We start from the raw sequence: 20,089 nt of genomic DNA, 5'->3' as shown, positions 1-20,089 counted from the left end.
TTTTAACCACTTAAACCCCTTATGGTTGACCGGAGTCCCTCATGGCTCTATGCATGGACACGACGTAGTGTCATCGGCGCGCCATAGCTGGGGGCGGAGTCAGCGACGGGGGGAAACATTGATTCACTCTGGTTACTTACAATGGGAGTTGCACGATTTTGAACTCAGATTTTTTTAAAGAATAGCAATTTTTAAATTAATTGCAATGTCTTACATTGATCCCTTGTCTCCAATGGACAAAGAACGATACATTAGAAAATTAAACAGCATCGGAATGGATTGTTGTCCTTATATTATGAAGGACAGGACAGATGATCCAACTTGCGTACCAAGATATCTACGGTTAACAACTATCTGCTAACACGGCAGCTCTTCTGCATTGTAGCTCGTTGCCTGGTTTCTATGAGCACAACTCAATATTTTCCCCCACGCTAATTCGCTAAAACTCTCCGTGTGTATGTGTGCAAGTGTCTTTTCTGTTTTCTGTTATTGTGGTGAAAGCTTTCGCAGAAAATAGCCGATTGGCCAAATACATATCATTTTGGGGGCTCTTGGCACAAAAAAAAAGTGTGAGAACTACTGATTTAAAATGCATTTGTAGAATCGGCCTCAGGTCTTTAATGGGTAATAAAAAGAAAAATCCAACTGACTGTTCGTCTCAACCACCAAAACAAGAGTGCGAACTGGAGAAAGACGGAGAAAGTATATGTTTTTGTGCTAAAGAATCTGAAGCGCATTCCCCAGAGTCCAGCCCCCGTTCGACCATCTTTCCCGGGGCGCGCTCCGCTCCGCTCAGCAGACACCCTTCACTCAGTGGCTCCACAACACCAAGGCCAGCAGCATCCAACCGCTAGTTCAGACCTGATGCAACCGGCTGCAACCGGTCTCAAGACAAAACCCCTCACGTTTACATTTGACAAAAAGAAAATACAGAGGTGAGTTTAAGTTTGTATCTGGCCGTAGAACCCCATTGTGCCTCGGAAGAGAAGACTGGTCAAGATTTTTTTGTTTTTCAATGTTTTTCAAAAATGGATGTCTTGGACGATCTACAAGCTAATATGATTGTAGATAAACTATTTTCTTCCCCTAATGAAATAGCACCTTACATGTTTAAAAGTTTCCTCATTTTTGCTGGGGACCCCCTGAAATCCCCTCCCCCAGACAGTTTTTTATTATACAAAAATTTTCCAGAGTTTGCACTTAAAAACATGTAAACCTGGAATATCCAAACGCACAGTGTGGAATCTTGCAAGAGAGTTAATGTTAAAGCTCTCCGGTTATTTCCTGTTATTTTATTGAGTTGTGTTGTGTAATTGTGGTATGGATCTCCCTGGGTCTGAAATAAAGATTGAATTGGTTGCACGTGCCATGGCACTGAAAAGTGGATCTTATTGCGGCCGCAGGTTATATACATCTACGCTGGACCACAGAGGTGAGGACACTGCAGTGACCCTCACAGCGTTGCAGAATTTTTTAATAAAAAATAAAATAGAAATAAAAACGTCCAAACGCTCTGGCAGAGGAAGATAAACGAGAGGCACACACACACACACACACACACACACACACACACACGCTGTGAGGATCTCCCCTCCGATATCCTGCAACTTAGTCATCACCACAGGGACTTCTTAGAGGAGAGAGAGGGGGGGGGGGTGAAGCAAAGAGAGGGGGGGGGGGGGCTCCTCGGATTTAGAGAAAAAAGGGTGCAAGGCTAGGAGGAGAGAGTGGGAATGGAGTGGGAGTGGGAAGGAAGATGTGGGTGAAGGGTTAGTGCGGGTAAAGAGGGAGATTAAGATGGTTCGAAAGAGAGAGAAAACAAGAGGGAGGTACACACAGAGAGAGACAGACAGACAGACAGACAGACAGACAGACAGACAGACAGACAGAAGCTGTAACTCTGAGAGTGAGCAAATGTAACCAAATGTTTGGTTACATTTGCTCACTCTCAGAGTTAAATTAAGTCTGATGATTTCATGACAGTGAGAGGGGAGAGAGAGAGAGAGAGAGAGAGAGAGAGAGAGAGAGAGAGAGAGAGAGAGAGAGAGAGAGAGAGAGAGAGATCAGTGAGTGAAAGTGGTGGCAAGATGCACATCTCCCAGGATACCCACGTCTTTTTATAGAGCCGAGGATGATATAACGCCACCGTGGTGGCATAGCAACAGAACTGTGTGCTCAGTGACTGACTGCGGGGACACCTGAAACACTTTAGTGGAATACACCTACAGATGCATGAGGTATATATATATATATATATATATATATATATATATTGTACTGTACATATACATGTACAGTGGTTTTAACCTTTTCAGGCCGCGACCCCCCAAATAATCATATTTAAACTGGGGACCCCCCCCCCCACTCTGACAACCACTTGGAATTGTACGAGTTCAGGCATTCAATTGGCTAATTATTATAGTAATTAATCAATTAGTTTGACTCGGCTCCACAGATAAATATGGTGAAAATAACTGATCTCGGCGTTGGGAGCTTGTAGATCAGCTATTTTCTAAATGTTTGCCCTTTTCTTATATTATTTGACATTCGTTTTTGCGCAAGCTCCATAATTGTTTGTTGTTTTTCAGAAAAGGAGGGGAGAGAAGGGGGGAAAAAAAGAAAAAGAATCCAGATACTTTATTCGCATAGCATGTACAACACTCTGGCTTGTTGTTCCTGTGTGGTTAATTCCCCAACAGTTAAAGTTGGGGTTGTTAAGTGGAGGCGTGGGTCGGGGGTGAGAGAAGAGATTTCCCCTCTTCTTCTTTCCTTCAGGCCAAAGCTAATTTTGTCTAATTAGACACGAGAGAGAGCGGCGCTGTAATGAGGCAGACGCCGCTATCGCCTGACAACACAAAAGAGCTACATCATTTACTGTCTGTCTTTCATGCAGTGTATATCGCAGGCTTCACAGTAAGAGGGTAGCACGGGTACCACCCCAGAACCTGAAGACCCGAGCCCCCCGAACCGAGAACCGAGCCGGAGACAGAATACGTGTGAGGACCCGACGACCAGCTTTTTATTATTATGATTACCGTATATAAAACTCTTTAAGTAAAAGTATTAATACTGCAATATAGAAATACTCTGTTACAAGTAGAAGTCGGGAACTCTAAATCTACTTGAGTAAAAGTACAAAAGTACTGGTATCAAAATGTGCTTAAAGCACCAAAAGTAGAAAGTACTCATAATGCAGAATGTCCCATTTCACAAGCTCTCAAATGTATCAAAATATTTTGAAAATAGTAGATCTACAAGCTGCGACGCATTGTGAGGTCGTAGTTCGGCTATTTTCAAATGGCCAAAATGTATATAGGGCGGAAGTGGTTAATGTATGTTTTGTAATAATAATCAAAACCTACAAAGTAACTAGTAACTAAAGTTTTCAAATAATTGTAGTGGAGTAGAAGTAAAGGTACAGAAAATTGTAAATACTCCAGTAAAGTAAAAGTAACTCAAGATTGTGATTAAGTACAGTACTTGAGCACATGTAATTAGTTACTTTACACCACTGGCTTGACACTCTACTAATGGTGTTGGGGAAGCTACTCTGAAAATGTAGTTTACTAAGTGAGCAATTATTTTTCATTGGAATTAACTAAGCTACGGCAAAGCTCCCACTTCAAGAAAAGCACAGAATATAAGCTAATCACTGCAATTCATTCATTTAGAAAATATATATTTTGGAACTACAGAAGGTTGTTTGGAATATACTGTATCAATTATAACATATCTGGAGCAAACTCCCAGCAAACTGCTGAGTCTGCTTACAACTCTGTTCTTTTTTATCAAAGCTGGAGACATTTCTGTTTTATTTTCTCATGAGCACATTCACACAGAAAGTGAATATTATATGGTGATAAAGCAATGTATTTTTTATATTCAGAACAAGGTCGGTTTTTCTGAGCTTCCACACTGCAAACAAAGGCACCGACATGAGTGAATGAGGCATCGACTATGGTTTTGAAGAAATACTCGCTTGCGATTATTTAGCATTTCTCATTCATCATACCCCGGTGTGTGTAAAAGGCCTTAACCCATTAAGACCGGGAACGCATCTGTGTGTCATTTTGAGATTTCTTTGGGCTATTAAAAAATTACAGATCTACAAGCTCACATAGATCATAGAAAAATCGTGAACATTTGTCCAAATCTTTGAATCTTTGAGTATATATGTTTTTGAAAGCGAACATTTTCAACTCAAATCTTTGCGTCTGGGAATTCTACAAATGTCTTCTAAATCCTAACAGTTGTTTTTTTTAAACTTATGTTGCTTAGACACGAGAGAGAGTTCCCAAAAAAAAATCATGTCAAGGACCCCCAAAATTATATGTATTTGTCCGAAGACCCCCCATCTCAAAATATGTTGTTCCAGGGACCTCCAGAAGCAAAGATTTGAGTTAAAATGTATAAATATTTTCAAAGATTTGCACACATTTTCATGATTTAAAAAAAATAGCAGATCTACAAGCTTGTAGATCTGCTATTTTTGAATAGCCAAATAAATAAATAAATGACACACAGATGCGTTCCCGGTCTTAAAGGGTTAAGTGTCAAAGAATAGCCATTCATGAGATACTACTGTATGTTATCAGAAAATCTAGCCCGGAAGACAAACAACGAGTGAACTTTATGAAGGATGATCAGAATTTGGTAGCATTTTGGCTTTAATCACTTGAGCCGTAGCATCCCTATTCTGGGGGGAACATTTTGCCCAAAATAGCCGTTCTACAAGCTCAAGTGACGTGATGAGAGCCTGCTGTAGATCTGCTATTTTTGGCAAAGACAGTTGGTGTAAATGGGGAAAAAAGTGCACACCATGCAAGTACAGTACAGTGCCAGAAAAGTCTGTTTTACTAAGTATAGAGGGCTTAAAATGGTTAAAAAGGTTTCTGTTCGGCAGTGGTGAAAAGTAACTAAGTATATTTACTCAAGTACTGTACAATTTTGATGTATTTTTACTCTTTTTACTCTTCTACTGCATTACAGGCAAATATTGCACTTTTACTCCATTCAAATTATTTCAAAACTTTAGTTACTAGTTACTTTGTAGATTTTGATTATTATTACAAAACATACCTTAATCACGTCAGCCCTATATACTAGCCCTATGTATAATAGCAGATCTACAAGCTCATAACACGTCACAATGCGACACATTGTGAGCTTGTAGATCTGCTATTTTCAAAAGGTTTGTATGCACATTGAACTCGTGAAATGGGACATTCTGTATAATGAGTACTTTTACCTTTGGTACTTTAAATATATTTTGATGACACTAAATTTGAACTTTTACTCAAGTAAATTTTAATACCAGACCTTTACTTGTAACAGAGTATTTCTACATTGTGGTATTGATACTTTTACTTAAGTAAAACATCTGAGTACTTCTTCCACCACTGCTGTTCGGCAGCCGACTCACAAGTCTGGGCTATGGGAGCCTCTTACCAGTGCTTGAATATAAAACACTGGCATAATTCTTTAAAAATCATTTAGAAAAAGAGGTTGAGCTTCAGCAGTGGGATTTCTCAGTGTAGTGCTGAACTCAAAACCCTGTATACACGCATCCAAAATATGAGAAAGGTAGCAGAGTTCACCACTTCAGGTCAAAGAGGACATTTCCACTTGTTTATTTGGCGCACGCAAGCACACACACACACACACACACACACACACACACACACACACACACACACACACACACAGTCAGCAGAGAAGTGGAAACATGAGCGTTTTGTCTTCTTTGACCTGAAGTTTGAGATGTGCTGCTACCTTTCTCATATTTTGGATATGAATACTTCAAACCAGTCTGCATTGCATGACCATTGACCACGCAGTGAGAATGGAACTTTTGACAAAAATAACACTGCTGGAGCAGTGCTGGAGCATGTACCCAGACCTCTGATGGAAATAATAACGTAAACACTTAAAAGATACTAGTGGTAATGAACAGTTTAACTACCACACACTGCTTGAGAACTTAAAGGGATATTTCACTTTGAAAAAAACTTTTGGTCATTTTATCGTCTACTCAGGCCTTTGTGAACCCCCCAGACAGTTTTTAAGTTGCTTGATTCAGTATTTAGATATTTGATATTCATTTTAACAGACACGCCCCCTTCCTAATCAAACCCATTGTAACTTCAAACTTCATTTTAACCACGTTAGATTCATCAAAAAACACCCGTCCTTGGTTCTGGTGACTCACCCCGCCCTCCTAATGCGTGAGGGGGCCGTGTTTTTCCGATCATTTTTTTCATTTTTTTTATTTTATTTTTTTATTGTATTTTATTTTTTCCATTTTCCAAAACAAATATTAAAAATAAATGAAAAAAGTAATTGAAAAAACACGGGCCCCTCGCGTATTAGGGGGGCGGTATGAGTCACCAGAACCAAGGACGGGTGTTTTTGATGACTAAAATGTAGTTTGAAGTTACAATGGGTTTGTATAGGAAGGGGGCGTGGCTGATTAAATGAATATCAAATCTCTATATACTGAATAAAGCAACTTAAAAACTGTCTGGGGGGTTCACAACGGCCTGAGTAGACAATAAAATGACCAAAAGTTTTTTTGAAAGTGAAATATCCCTTTAAACTAGTAATTTCACTACTAGTTTCACTCAAAATTGGCCTCAAAAACATCTATCAGAAGGTCACAAGGGGAGCTAGTTTTATTTCCCTTCGAAAGGAGGGTACACACCTTTTTTCCTTTTCCCTTTTTCTCCTTTGTATATAAAGCTGTTTATATTTGTTGATGAGATGTATTAATGTGTAATATTTGATGCGCTGTTGATGAATTGAATACATAGGGCCACAATGGAAACAACTTTTTTTGTGTTATCCTTGTAACCTACTGTATAAATGTCTTACTGTGCTGTACCTTTTTTGCAGAACATCTTGACATGCAGCTGTAAGGTAATACCCTTAAATAAGGGAGTGTTTCATTTAGGTGCCAGCATTGAGCTGGCACACGGTAACACCTAAAATGAAACACATACACGCCCGTCGCCCCTTAATTAATGTGATATTACCTTCAGCAGTGTTTATCCGTCAAAACGGCCACTGTGGGGGAAAAAAAGGGTCTATTGTTACAGACGGTCTGCTTCCGTTTATGAGTGATTCAGTAACCAGACAGTGTGCACTCATCCTCTCAGCAGGTTGTAGGAAACATAATTATCTAATCTAACATTATCTGGAACAAACTCCGCTGTTAGGTCTGCTAACAACCTCGCAGTACTTTCAAATCAAACCCAAAGACTCTTCTGTTTTCAGCTGCCTTTCACTGAGTTTGTTTTTATAATGTCTTCCGCACAGTAATTTTCGTCTTATTTTCCGTAAAAAAAAAAAAAAAATGCTTTGTATTAAAACTATACAAAACAAAAAAGTAAAAACGATTTTTTTTTATAGTATTCAATGTCCTCTCATGTGTTTTTCTCATTAATACTTTGTAAACCTGTACACCAAACCCCGGAAATACACAGACGGGTTGTGAGTTTGTAGATCAGTTATTTTCAGCTTAAGTTCCCCCATAAGGGTTCAAAGTGGTTAATGTAAAAATAAAAAAAATTATGTCCCTATCACACAAAGATTTGGCGGCCCCCCTTGCAATATCTCCGAGGACCACCTAGGGGTCCCGGAACCCCTGTTGAAGACCCCTGTGCTATATAAATAAACAGGGTTTTTACACTACAGTGCATCTTCAGAAAACCCTGAAAAAAAGCTAAACACGAACCACATCGTTTGCCAGAGGTATTGTCATAGCTCATTACCTGATTTCTGCTCCTTTCCTACCTAATTACCGGATGAGTACGACGGGTGTATTTGTGTGAGCGACGTGCGTTTAGTTTTGTTGATTGCACTGGGTTTTGCCTTCATTTGTCTCATTTTGACACATTTGGGATGAGAGGTAAACAAGTCCCTGCCGTTTCTTGGCAAAAGGAGACAGCTGATGCCATTTCTCACATCAGAGAATCTCTGGTTTAGTCATCACTTTAAAGATGCTCTGCGTGCACATGTGTGTGTCTGTGTGTGTCTGTGTGTGTGTGTGTGTGTGTGTGTACTTGTGTTACTATACTTGTCTTTTTTTTTTTATCCCACGATTTTGTTACCCATTTTTTTCACCCGGTGCCAATTGTCTAAGTAATCCTGGGCGCTACACTCCCTCTGCCAGCCTAGGGAGAGCATGGAGCCTCCTTCATGCCTCCTTCAATGCATGAGGAGCTATCAAGCCGCTTCTTATCACCTGACAGGGAGGAGGTTCCCTGGTTAGACGTAGCGCGTGGAAGGAACACGTTATTCCAACCAGTTCCTTTCCCCTCCATCAGGCGCCCCGGGTGACCAGGGGGAGGCAGTATAGAGCACCGAAGTCCTGACGTCACTGCCAGTAGAGGGGCGCTTTTCCGCAGGTTCGTGGCTTTACTTTTTGTGTTGATATCCTCATTGGGGAATCTTAGATCACTTCATATAAGAACCGTGTTCCAAAAATAAACACACCACCCTGGCGATTTTACTCATATGGATATGAAGCATCGACTGAAGGTGTAAATGTACACATTTACCCAAAGAGTAACACAATATAAACACTAGAAACGAGTCAAACAACCCAAAGACTACATTTTGCTGAAGGGACAGTGATATCAGACCCGGAAGTAGTAGTTCTTAAGACTTTTAAGGCAGAATTAATTAAATTTTTGCCAAAAACAGGCTGTATCAAATATGAATGAATATCCTAAACGATGCAGAGCCACCCCCCTGACAAAAACGCCGGGGTGGTGTGTTTATGTTTGGAACACAGTTCTTATATGACGTGATCTAAGATTCCCAAATGGGGATTTCAACACAAAAAATAAAGCCACGAACCCGTGAAACAGCGCTCTCTAGTGGCAATGACGTCAGACTTCGGTGCTCTATAGAGACCAGGATTACTGCATGTTTTTGTGAGGGTACCTATCCCAGGAGACACGGAGAGAACATGCAAAACAAGCCATTTTCAACGGGCGATGGCAACAAAATGGCCGATCGTGGTATAAATGTTTTTGTTCCGGTGGATAGACGAGACCCTCCCGCACCCCCCCAGACACTCTTTGTTTACATCCGTGTGCACGTCGTGGCTTCCGCGGCTCTCCAAAGATCGTCAAAACAAGGTAAAAAACGGATGAATTAATTAAATAATCCCTGGCACTGAATGTGTCAATGAGCATGTGTAGCGGTAGTATCTGGTGTGACCGTAATGTAACCTTCTTCCAATCAGTGTTTGGATCTATTATGTATTGCGCTTTTTGTGCAGATCCAAATAAAATAATTCAAATGTGTGTGGGGCCGTGGGTTATCTGCGGTGTCACGTCTCTGTTGTTAACAGAGCATGACAGTTTACAATCACTCCTTTTGTGCCGGAGGAAGCGACGTCTTGGCTCGGGCAGGTTTTTTTCCTTAAACACTCTCTCAACAGAATGTGAAAGACATTCCTCCGAACCCCGTCACCGCTGCCAAGAAGGAACCCTTTCAAGTATTTACTCGGAAGCCGAGACATAGCTTGTAAAGTTCGACGGAGATCCTTGAGGAAATCACAAAGCCAATATACCCTCCTAATTGCTACCAATGGTTGGGGGGTCATACATTCTGCGAAAAACTGGTGAATATTCATTGTAGATCGGTTATTTTCGGCAAAGAGATTTGGAGTATAGGGAGAAAATGAGGGGGTACATCAGAGCTGTGCGGTTCTCAACCTTTTCTTTTTTTTTAAATGTATTTTCGGAAAAGAGATTTGGAGTATAGAGAGAAATTAGGGGGTAGAGACTACAGTACATCAGAGGACAGCAGGCCCGCTCAACTCAATGAGTTTTAAGGTCAAACCGCGGGTGCAGATTCTTAACAACTCCAACAACAAAGGAACCCATCCACACTCACGAACAAAGTTTAAAATGTAAGCAGCAACGCTGCAGAAGGCCAGAAGGTCGAAATGTGTACGTTTGTGATTGCTGCTGCTGCCGCAGCACATTAAAGACTTTTAAAAACTTTAGTGAGTGCAAATGGTCTCCTTTGTTGTTCAAGAAAATGAGGGGGCCATGGAAAGACCCCTGGTGGACCCCGATCAAAGAAGTATATAGTGGTGTAGCGACTACTTCTTCCCAATATGCTAACCATGTAAAAGCAGCGCTATGAGGCTGAGCTTCGGCAGGAACTGTGTGACGTGTTTCAACTCCAAACAAAACCAGAAAACTTCCTGCTGTTAAGGTGATTTATCAACACCAAATAATAATGTCCAAAAATGTTGTATTGAAAATTAGATGAATGAAACCAGCAGTATTTTGAATTCCTGAGGCAAAGGAAGGAACCAAACAGACACAGATGCAAGAACGCATCTGTGTCATTTTAGATTTCTTTGGCTATTACAAAATAGCATAGCAAGCTCATAGCACGGCACAGAGTGCCGTGCTATGAGCTTGTAGATCAGCTATTTTTTGTAATCTTGAAAATGTGTGCAAATCTTTGAATCTATATATTTTTTACTCAAATCTTTGCTTCTGGGGGTCCCTGAAACAAAACATTTTGAGATGGGGGGTCCGCAGCCAATTACATATCTAAAAACGTTTTCTAAATCCTAACAGTATGTTGCTATATAAGTGGTGCTCCAACTTTTCCATGTCAAGGACCTCCAAAATGATATATATATACTCTTGACAAAACCACAGCATTTTATAAGGTATAGTGTCGACCCATTGAAGCCGAACGGCCCTATTCTGGGCCCTATATGTCATAATTGGCGAGCATTCTGCTCTGACGCTTTGTGATTGGTTAACTCATTGGCCGCCATTATCGCATTAACGCGATCTAATAAATAGCGCGCTTGGCCGCCAGGATCGCATTAATGCGATCTAACGTCTTTATTGATCTTTATGCTCTGATCACGCTATTCTGTTATGAATCAGGCTAAGTTTCGGGTTCCACTTACTTCAACCACCACTGCATCCGGTTCCATGACTTGGGTTCCGTTTTCGGTTTTACATTTTTCCCCCCAGTCATTTTCGACCATAATAGGGAAACAAACGGTTTTTCACACGCTATGAAAAGCGATCGGAGACCTCCCCTCCTATAATCTATGGTCTGGGTGACGAACACGGGTCCCCGTTGTGTATCACAAAGTAATTTTCGCCGATAACAGAATGTGAGACATTTCACTTCCGGTTCATGTGTTTCACTGTGTGAGTGGGTCTGGGAGGGGGCGAGTGTGATCGAGAGGCGATCAAGCTTGGTATGTGCTGCGCTCTAGTGGTGGAACGATCGAAACGATTCAAGTGTCAAGGTAGACTTTCTAGATGTGAATTAAATAACAAAATAACGAAACAAAAAAACACGAAAATCGCTGGCAAGGGCTGCTATGAACGAGGTTTTAACTCTGGCAGTCAATGAGTTAAGGGCCACATTTTCTGGTCTTATGCTACAGTAGCCTTACATCACAAACCACCACAGACCTCTCAGATCATCTGGAACAGGGTCTGCTTTCTGTCTATAGAATCACAACTAAACGCAATGGTGGAAAAAGTACTCAAATGTTTTAGTAAAAGTAAAAGTATCAATACTGCAATGTAGAAATACTCTGTTACAAGTAAAAGTCCGGAATTCAAAAATGACTTGAGTAAGAGTACAAAAGTATTGGCATCAAAATGTACTTAAAGTACCAAAAGCAAAAGTACTCAATATGCAGAATGTCCCATTTCAAATTTTCAAATGTATACAAATCATTTGAAAATAGCTGATCTACAAGCTCACCTATTTTCAAATGGCCGAAATGTATACAGAGCTGGAGTGGTTACAGTAGGATTTGTAATAATAATCAAAATCTACAAAGTAGGTAGTAACTAAAGTTTTCAAATAATTGTAGTGCAGTAAAATCACAATATTTTTCTCTGAGATGTAGTGAAGTAGAAGTAAAAGTACTGAAAATTGGAAATACTCAAGCAAAGTACAAATACTTCAAAATTGTACTTAAGTACAGTACTTAAATAACTTTAAATCACGTTACTTTACACCACTGTCACAACTAAACGTGCTGTGTTCAGGTTTTGATGCACAGCACAGCAGCACCACAATATATCTGGAACACACTCCCAGAAAAACTGCAAGATCTGCTACAACTCTCAGTTCTTTTAAATCAAAGCTGAATACTTTTCTGTTTGTCGCCGTCTTTTTTTTCACTGGGGGTTTTGGGTTAATTTGCTGTGCTGCACTGTGCTTTTATTAGCTTCTTTTTTATCCGATCTATTTCGCTATTCTATTGACTCTGTAATAACTGTTTTTCTTTTACAGTATTCGAACTGTTTTCACTGTCTTACTGCTCTTGATGTTTTGTGTAAAGGACTTTGAATTCCCTTGTTGAAATGTACAGTAAGATACAAATAATTGATATCCAACGTACAGTTGACTACTGATGGTTATCTATTTTTATTATTCTTATTTTTTTATATCTATAATTTTATGTGCTTTGATAAGTTATCTGTATAGGAAAGCAGCCTTAAGTATCGCATTTTTTTGTATTTTCAACAAAAATGGTCAAAACTGTTCATTCTGAGCTCAAACATTTCTTTGGTGAGGGACCAGGAAATGGCTGCGTGCAGTACATAGTTATAATATATATAGAGGGCAGACTGCCCCGCCCCCAGCTATTCATTTCAATGAGAGTTGCTGACCAGCGTTTAGAAGCACCTGGAAGAACGCACTACTTCCGCGTTTTTCTTGATTTGAGCACCACATTTTGGTGGCCAAATACGGAGGTCCTGAGCACCGAGCAGGCGCACTAGGGTTTCAAACATAGAGTTAAAAATAATAGAGAGGGCACCGGAAATCCCCGCCCATCCACTTGTATGGAATTGCCACAAGGGAGTATGCGCTCACCCAGCGCATACTCCCTTTTCACCCCTTCTTCCGGGTTGGGAAATGTGACGGACAGGCCTATGTGATGCCTTTTGTGTCACCTCGGTGCGCAGCCCTGTGCGCAAGCTAGTGCCCAAGCTCGTGAGTCGAGCCCATTGGTCGAAAACCATTTTCGCTCGTTCATGTGTCTGGCCCAAGCCGTAATAAGCTGCAGTACCTATGAACGGCCAGCATGTCCAATGCGCTTCACTCACTGCTCCCTCTCGGCTCTGGGGGCTTGGTTTCAAACGGTAGCAGCAATGCGCAGTGGCGTTTTAAATGCGGAAGTATTGCAATCCCAGATTTGACCACCAGGCGACGGCAGCTTCACTGTTCTGCCGTGGTTTTAGGGGGCTTGGTGCAGTACAATGTAAAAAAGACAAGGCCGTGAGGAAATGAGAAGGGATAACGTTCCTGTAATGTGACGCTCCAGGAGGCAAAACAAGCCGCTTTGGCAGAGAGAGAGAAGATTATTCATAATCAGATGAAGTTCACCAGGAGACAACAGAGTGCCAAGATGACCTATTTATTTTGAAACAAGCAGAAAGGGGCCAAAACAAAAAAGCCTACGTTCCCCTCCACCAAATTAAATTAATTTCTTCTTTCTGTGGGAACTGAAACTGACAGACCAAAGGAGCTCCCCATGTGTATCCGAAACCCTCGTTTCTGTGTTTAACCCATTAAGACCGGGAAAGCATCTGTCATTTTAGAGTTTTAATCACTGTAACCATTATCTTATACTTTGGCTATTCAAAAATAGCAGATCTACAAGCTAGAATTTGCAGATCTACGAGCTTGTAGATCTGCAATCTGTGCAAATCTTTGAATATATGTATTTTTTTAAAAACAAACATTCTTAACTCAAAATCTTTGCTTCTGGGGATTCTACAATTGTCTTCTACATTTACATTTTAAACATACAGTAAGTTGCTATATATCAGTGGTTCTCAAACTTTTTCATGTGAAGGACCACCCAAAATGATATTTATTTGGCCACGGACCCCCATTTCAGCAAAGATTTGAGTTAAAAATGTTCGCTTAAAAATACATATATATTCAAAGATTTGCACAAAATCTACACGATAAAAAAATAAATAGCAGATCTACAAGCTTGTAGATCTGCTATTTTAGAAAAGCCAAAGTATAAAAATAATGGTTATAGTGGTTACACAGATGCGTTCCCGGTTTTAATGGGTTAAAACCACAGAAGCCGAACATAAGGCTTGAAAAACATGTCCTCCCCGTGTAATAAGATGATTATCGTGGAGGAGCAGCAGAGTGGGTATTCATACTCGAGTGTATTCACTGCTCGCATTATGGGATGGTTGGAATATAAACAACATCACAAATAGTTCATGGACCCTCTCTCTTATTCTCCCCTCCGGCGGATGCTTTCCTATCCCCATGGAAACCAAGGACATCGGCTCGAGAGGAAAGAACGAGATTATTGATCCAAGACCCTTCTGGTGAAAGTGAGAAAGAACCTGTATGGTATTGTGTGGCTCGTTCATTCGTCTAGTGCGGGGGAGCCTGATTTATGCTCGCCAGTGGTGGAATGAGTACTCCAATTTTTTACTTAAGAAAAAGTATCAATACTGCAATGTAGAAATACTCTGTTACAAGTACCGGTAACAGTCCTGTATTAAAAATGTACTTCGGTAAAAGTACAAAAAGGTATTGGCGTCAACATATACTTTTCCCATTTCACATGTTTCAAAATGAATACAAATCCTTTGAAAATTGCAGATCTACAAGCTCACACATGTGAGTTTGTAGATTGGCTATTTTCAGATAGCCATGGCTGAAGAGGTTAATGTACGTTTCACAAAGTAACAAAAGCTTTCAAATAATCGTAGTGGAGTAAAAGTACAATATTTGCCTCTGAGATGTAGTGGAGTAGAAGTAAAAGTATTGGAAATTGGAAATGCTCAAGTAAAGTACAAATACCTCAAAATTGTACTTAAGTAGAGCACTTGAGTACATGTAAATTGGTTACTGTCCACCACTGATACTCGCAAGTCGGTATTGGCGCACACCAAAAATATTTGATATTTCCGGCATAAATCAGGTATAGGTACGGGGTGTGCGTGTGCTTGCCCTTGTGCACACGCACCTCTCGTCTTTGCTGCGTATGCACTTCCTCCATGCAGGCCCCGGGGAGGGGAGGGTGCAGCGCACGCAAAACCTTCATCTTCTCTCGCTCTCTCTCTCTGCTTGCTTCAGCAACCCTCCACTCACACACACACACTATTATACCCACTGAACTTTTTGACACAGATTTCCCCCCGCTCCGTTTAGCCCATTAAGACCGGGAACGCATCTGTGTCATTTTAAGATTTATTTGGTTATTAAAAAATAGCAGATATACAAGCTCATAGCGTGGCACCGAGTGCTGCGCTATGAGCTTGTAGATCTGCTATTTTTTTTAAAATCTTTGAATATATATATACAGTATGTTTTAAAGCAAACATTTTTAACTCCGATCTGTGCATCTGGGGGGTCCCTGGAACAACATATTTTGAGATGGGGGTCTGTGGCCAAATACATATCATTTTGGGGGTCCTTGACATGGAAAAGTTGGAGCACCACTGATACAGCAACATACTGATAGGATTTAGAAAACATTTTTAGATATGTATTTGGCCGTGGACACCCATCTCAAAATATGTTGTTCCAGGGACCCCCCCAGAAGGAAAGATTTGAGTTACAAATGTTCGCTTTAAAAAAATATATATTCAAAGATTTGCACACATTTTCCACGATAAAAAGAATTGCAAATCTAAGCTATGTATATCTGCTATTTTTTTAATAGCCAAATAAATGTAAAATGACACAGATGCGTTCCCGGTCTTAATGGGTTAGTTACCGTTAGCGGCTTGCTTTTTTCGCACCTGAGGGAGAGAGTTCCCCCCCGACGGTGTGCTGTTATTCGACCTCTGCGAGAGGAGCGCTCCGTCTAGTGACACGTGCGTGGGAGCAACGCTTTTCTCTGCAGCTGGTGCTTCTAGTAAGGTGAACACCTTTTCAGACGTAAATGCCAGCACATATACGACCATGAAAAGTAATTTACACTATTCAGCAGCATGGCCCGGGTGTATATATATATAGCGCTCATATCTTACACGCACACAAACGCACACACACAGAAAATGGGACTTACAACACTTGACACCCAGAAATGTACTGTATATCCACACTCTCACAATCACACACACACCTTTTCAGACGTAAAGGCGCCCGCATAGGCGACAGGAAAAGTAATTCACACTATTCAGCAAGGCCCAGGTGTATATCCCATTTAGACCTGGAACGCATCTGTGTCATTTCTTTGGCTATTCAGCGAGTGCCGCGCTATGAGCTTGTAGATCTGCTATTTTTGAAAAATCGTAAAAATTTTTTTTTTTCAAAAATCTGTTAGGATTTAGGAAACATTATAAGAATCTGACTCAGGCCTTAATGGGATATATATGTATACGGTACATAATTTACATAATTTACACACACACACACACACACACACACACACACACACACACACACACACACACACACACACACACACACACACACACACACACACACACACACACACACACACACACACACACACACACACACACACACACACACACACACACACACACAGAAGAAGATTGGCGTCGAGTGCGCGAGGTCTGTGAGTCTCACCTGCCAGGCGATGAGGTCCTTCAGTTTCTCAATCTTCTCCAGGTCCTCAGGGTGCTCCTGCATGTACTTGTCATTGAAGAAGGCCTGTAGGACACAGAGAGAGAGAGAGATTGAGGAGAGGCCCATGTGAGGATGTGAGACCAAGAGGGAGCCGGGCAGGAATATGGGGGTAATACTGTAAGCAGGTACCGAACATTAAGGAAGGATTATATTCTCGGGCGGAAACCTTGTAACTCCCGATTTAAAATAGTGAAAATAGCTGATCTACAACTTCACAACGGCTCGCATCGTGAGGCGTTGCAGGCTTGTAGATCTGCTATTTTCACTACATTTGTGCGACACTCTTGTATGATGAAGTAGGGCATTCATTGACAAGAAAACATAAAAAGTTGAAACGTGGAGATACAAGGTTTCTGGTGTTTTAGCACCTTCCGTTCCAAAGATAATGGCCAAAACATCTTGAAAATGGGCACTTTCGCAGTTTTTCGATGTTTGTGTTTTGGCCATTTTTGTACGGGCTAGGAAGGTCGGACGGCAAGACAAATTAGCATATATTTTCGTCCTGGCCCGAAAACGTTGGGTCGGGTCTGGTAGGGTCGGGTTCTGGCAGAATTTGAGAACTCTACCCCCCTTTATAACACCTCCACTACTCCTCCCAGAAGTTACAAATTACCCCGGGGGTGTGGTGGTGGGTGAAAGATTCACAAACACTCTCCTCCGTCTCATAAACTCAGCGCTTCATCTCCCTAAAAAATTAAATCATTCCAAAACACTGATATATAATGGCAACCAACCGTCTGTGACTCTGTGTTTTATAGGCAAACACGAGGTAAGAGAGTTTCCTCTCACAGATGAGCTGCCGTGCCGCGGGACGCCCTAACCCATAAACCACTGGGGGGGGGGGGGGGGGGGGGGGCTAGAACCAGGATGGAAGCTGAACAGGGGATAATAAAGCCAGATTTATACTTTGTGGCAGTGGTGGAAAAAGTACTCACATTTTGTACTTGAGTAAAAGTATCAATACTGCAATGTAGAATTACTCCATGACAAGTCCGGAATTCAAAATTTACTTCAGTAAAAGTACAAAGGTATTGGCATAAAAATGAACTTAAAGAGCCAAAAGTAAAAGTACTCATTTTGTCCCATTTCACAAGTTTAAAAAAAAAGAACTTTCGATAACAGCAGATCTACAAGCTCACAATGCGTCACATCGTGCGCATTGTGAGCTTGTAGATCGGCTATTTTCAAATGGCCAAAATATATATAAGGCTGAAGTGGTTAGTGTGTTTTTTTTGTAATAATAATCAAAATCTACAAAGTAACTAGTAGCTTATGTTTTCAAATAATTGTATTGGAGTAAAAGTACAATATTTGCTTCTGAGATGTAGTGGAGTAGAAGTAAAAGTACTGAAAATTGGAAATACTCCAGTAAAGTAAAAAATACCTCAAAACTGTACTGAAGTACGGTGCTTGAGTAAATGTACTCAGTTACTTTACACCACTGCTTTAGTGGCATGAAGGCGGCGCGTGGCGGAAATTTCCGGGGCTGCATGGCGCCGTCGAACGCCGGAGCATAAATTAGGCAGAACCACGGTACATAACTAGTACAAGGCTTTCAGCGAGGGGAAGGGGCCCCGGCTCACATCAAATGAACACCAGCTTTCCTAACGGCCTATGACTTTTATGAGGCAAACAATGCGCGGGCAAAGCGGGGTGACGATGATGAAAAAACGTTGTTATCGGGCCTGATGGCACGGTGCTAGCTCGGGGCTCATGGAATATGCATGAAGTTTCGAGGAGGAAGTCTTTGAAAGCCTTCGCAACGAGCCGTGAATGGCGAACGCCGGCCCGAAAAAACATAAAACGGACTGGGGTCTGACATTTTGTGAACTTGCTGAGGTGTGCGGATTTAACAGCGACGTGCACTCAAACAGCCTGAAAGGCCTTCTAGACATATTTCTTTTTACGGAGAATAGGAACATGAATATGTTACTGTAAAGCTCTGTTATGTGTGGACCTTGCATCTTCTGTTCCTATTGAAAGGTGAAAATGTTCTATTTTATATTCTATAATAGAGCGGAATATCATTAACTACTCTAATCTATAATTTTTCTTTGCTTATATAACCCTATACACTTTTCTTTTCACCGGGGTATCCCAGGGTCTATACTTACTTATTTTTTTCCCCCCTCTACACCAAATCTCTTCACTGAAAATAGCTGATCTACAAGCCCCACAGCATGTTGTGAGCTTGTAAATAAATACGTTTCAATCTACAAGCTCACAATTATCAACAGTGTTTTATCTACAACTTCCTAATTTGAAATAAAAAACAAAAACAAAACAATTGCTATTTCTTCTATTTTTGGATCTACAAGCTCAATAATTGCAATTTTAGTTTTTAACCTACAAACTTCATATTTTCAATCTACAAACTCACAACTTCCTATTTTTTAATCCGAAAAAAAAGAAACATGAGCTTGTAGATGGAAAAATGCAACTCATCTCTACAGTGTTGATTTCGGCGACTAAAACTATGACGAAAAATGGTGGTCGACTACCTTTTTTCACTGACGAAAACTAAATAAAAACTAAGCTATGATGACTAAAACTAAGACTAAATATATTGACAACAAATAAAAACTAGACTAAAATGTTATTGAGGGACTAGTGGAGAAGAGATCCAGTAGAACGAGAGTTATGCATATAACTAAGGTTCTACGAATTCCGGATGACCGCCAGAGGCAGTGTTTTCAACACCTGGATATCATCGCGCGCTCGCGCATAGGTCGAATATTAATACCAACAAAGTCACTCGTGACCTGTGTACGCGCACGCCACCTATTTAGGTGCGGTGCACACAGCGTTCATCCTCATGAAATCTTTTCGTCGAGAACGAGATTCCGAGTGACAGTCAACTCTGGCGGTCATCCGGAATTCGTAGAACCTTAGTTATATGCATAACTCTCGTTCTACTTCATTCCTACTGACCGCCAGAGGCAGTGTTTTCAACACCTGGATGACTAATACCAACATAGTCACGAGGAACCTGCCCTTACCTGACCATCAGTTGCAGGTAGAAGAGGCCGACAGCACCGCCATCGCCATGGGATGAGGGGCGGCCACATTCACCCTGTAGAAGCGGGCAAACGTGCAGGAAGAGGCCCACGCTGCTGCCGCACATATGTCAGCCAGTGGGACACCCCTCAATGCAGCCCAGGAGGTGGACACGCTCCTGGTTGAATGACATCTCACAGGAGGAACAGGCAAACCCTTGCGTTCGTAGGCCTGCAGAATGGCATCAACAATCCAGTGAGAGAGTCGTTGTTTGGACAGAGCACACCCTTTCCTGTGCCCTCCATAACAGAGAAACAGTGCGTCAGACTTCCGAAACACAGAAGTCACATCCACATACTGCCTCAGGACCCGGATGGGGCACAGCAACCCACGATCAGGATGCGATCCCTCTGCCCCCGGCTGTGGGGCATAAGCC

The 20,089-nt window shown here is 41.3% G+C and overlaps 1 protein-coding gene across 2 annotated transcripts in view; it reads right to left on the bottom strand.

Moving 5' to 3' along the window:
* dock1 (dedicator of cytokinesis 1) overlaps nucleotides 1-20,089 on the bottom strand; it is a 455,553-nt gene that overhangs the window by 18,869 nt on the left and 416,595 nt on the right. For both annotated transcript variants that reach the window (XR_013934788.1, XM_080454394.1), the window contains exon 46: nucleotides 16,597-16,680. Coding sequence is in view for 1 of the 2 variants with exons in the window: in XM_080454394.1 (XP_080310520.1) it covers nucleotides 16,597-16,680 (84 nt within the window). In the remaining variant the exon portion in view is untranslated. The remainder of the gene's footprint in view (nucleotides 1-16,596; nucleotides 16,681-20,089) is intronic.

This window comes from Gymnoscopelus braueri (assembly GCF_963280865.1).
Source record: "Gymnoscopelus braueri genome assembly, chromosome: 17".
Lineage (NCBI taxonomy): Eukaryota > Metazoa > Chordata > Actinopteri > Myctophiformes > Myctophidae > Gymnoscopelus > Gymnoscopelus braueri.
This window is presented reverse-complemented; position numbering and strand designations above follow the sequence as displayed.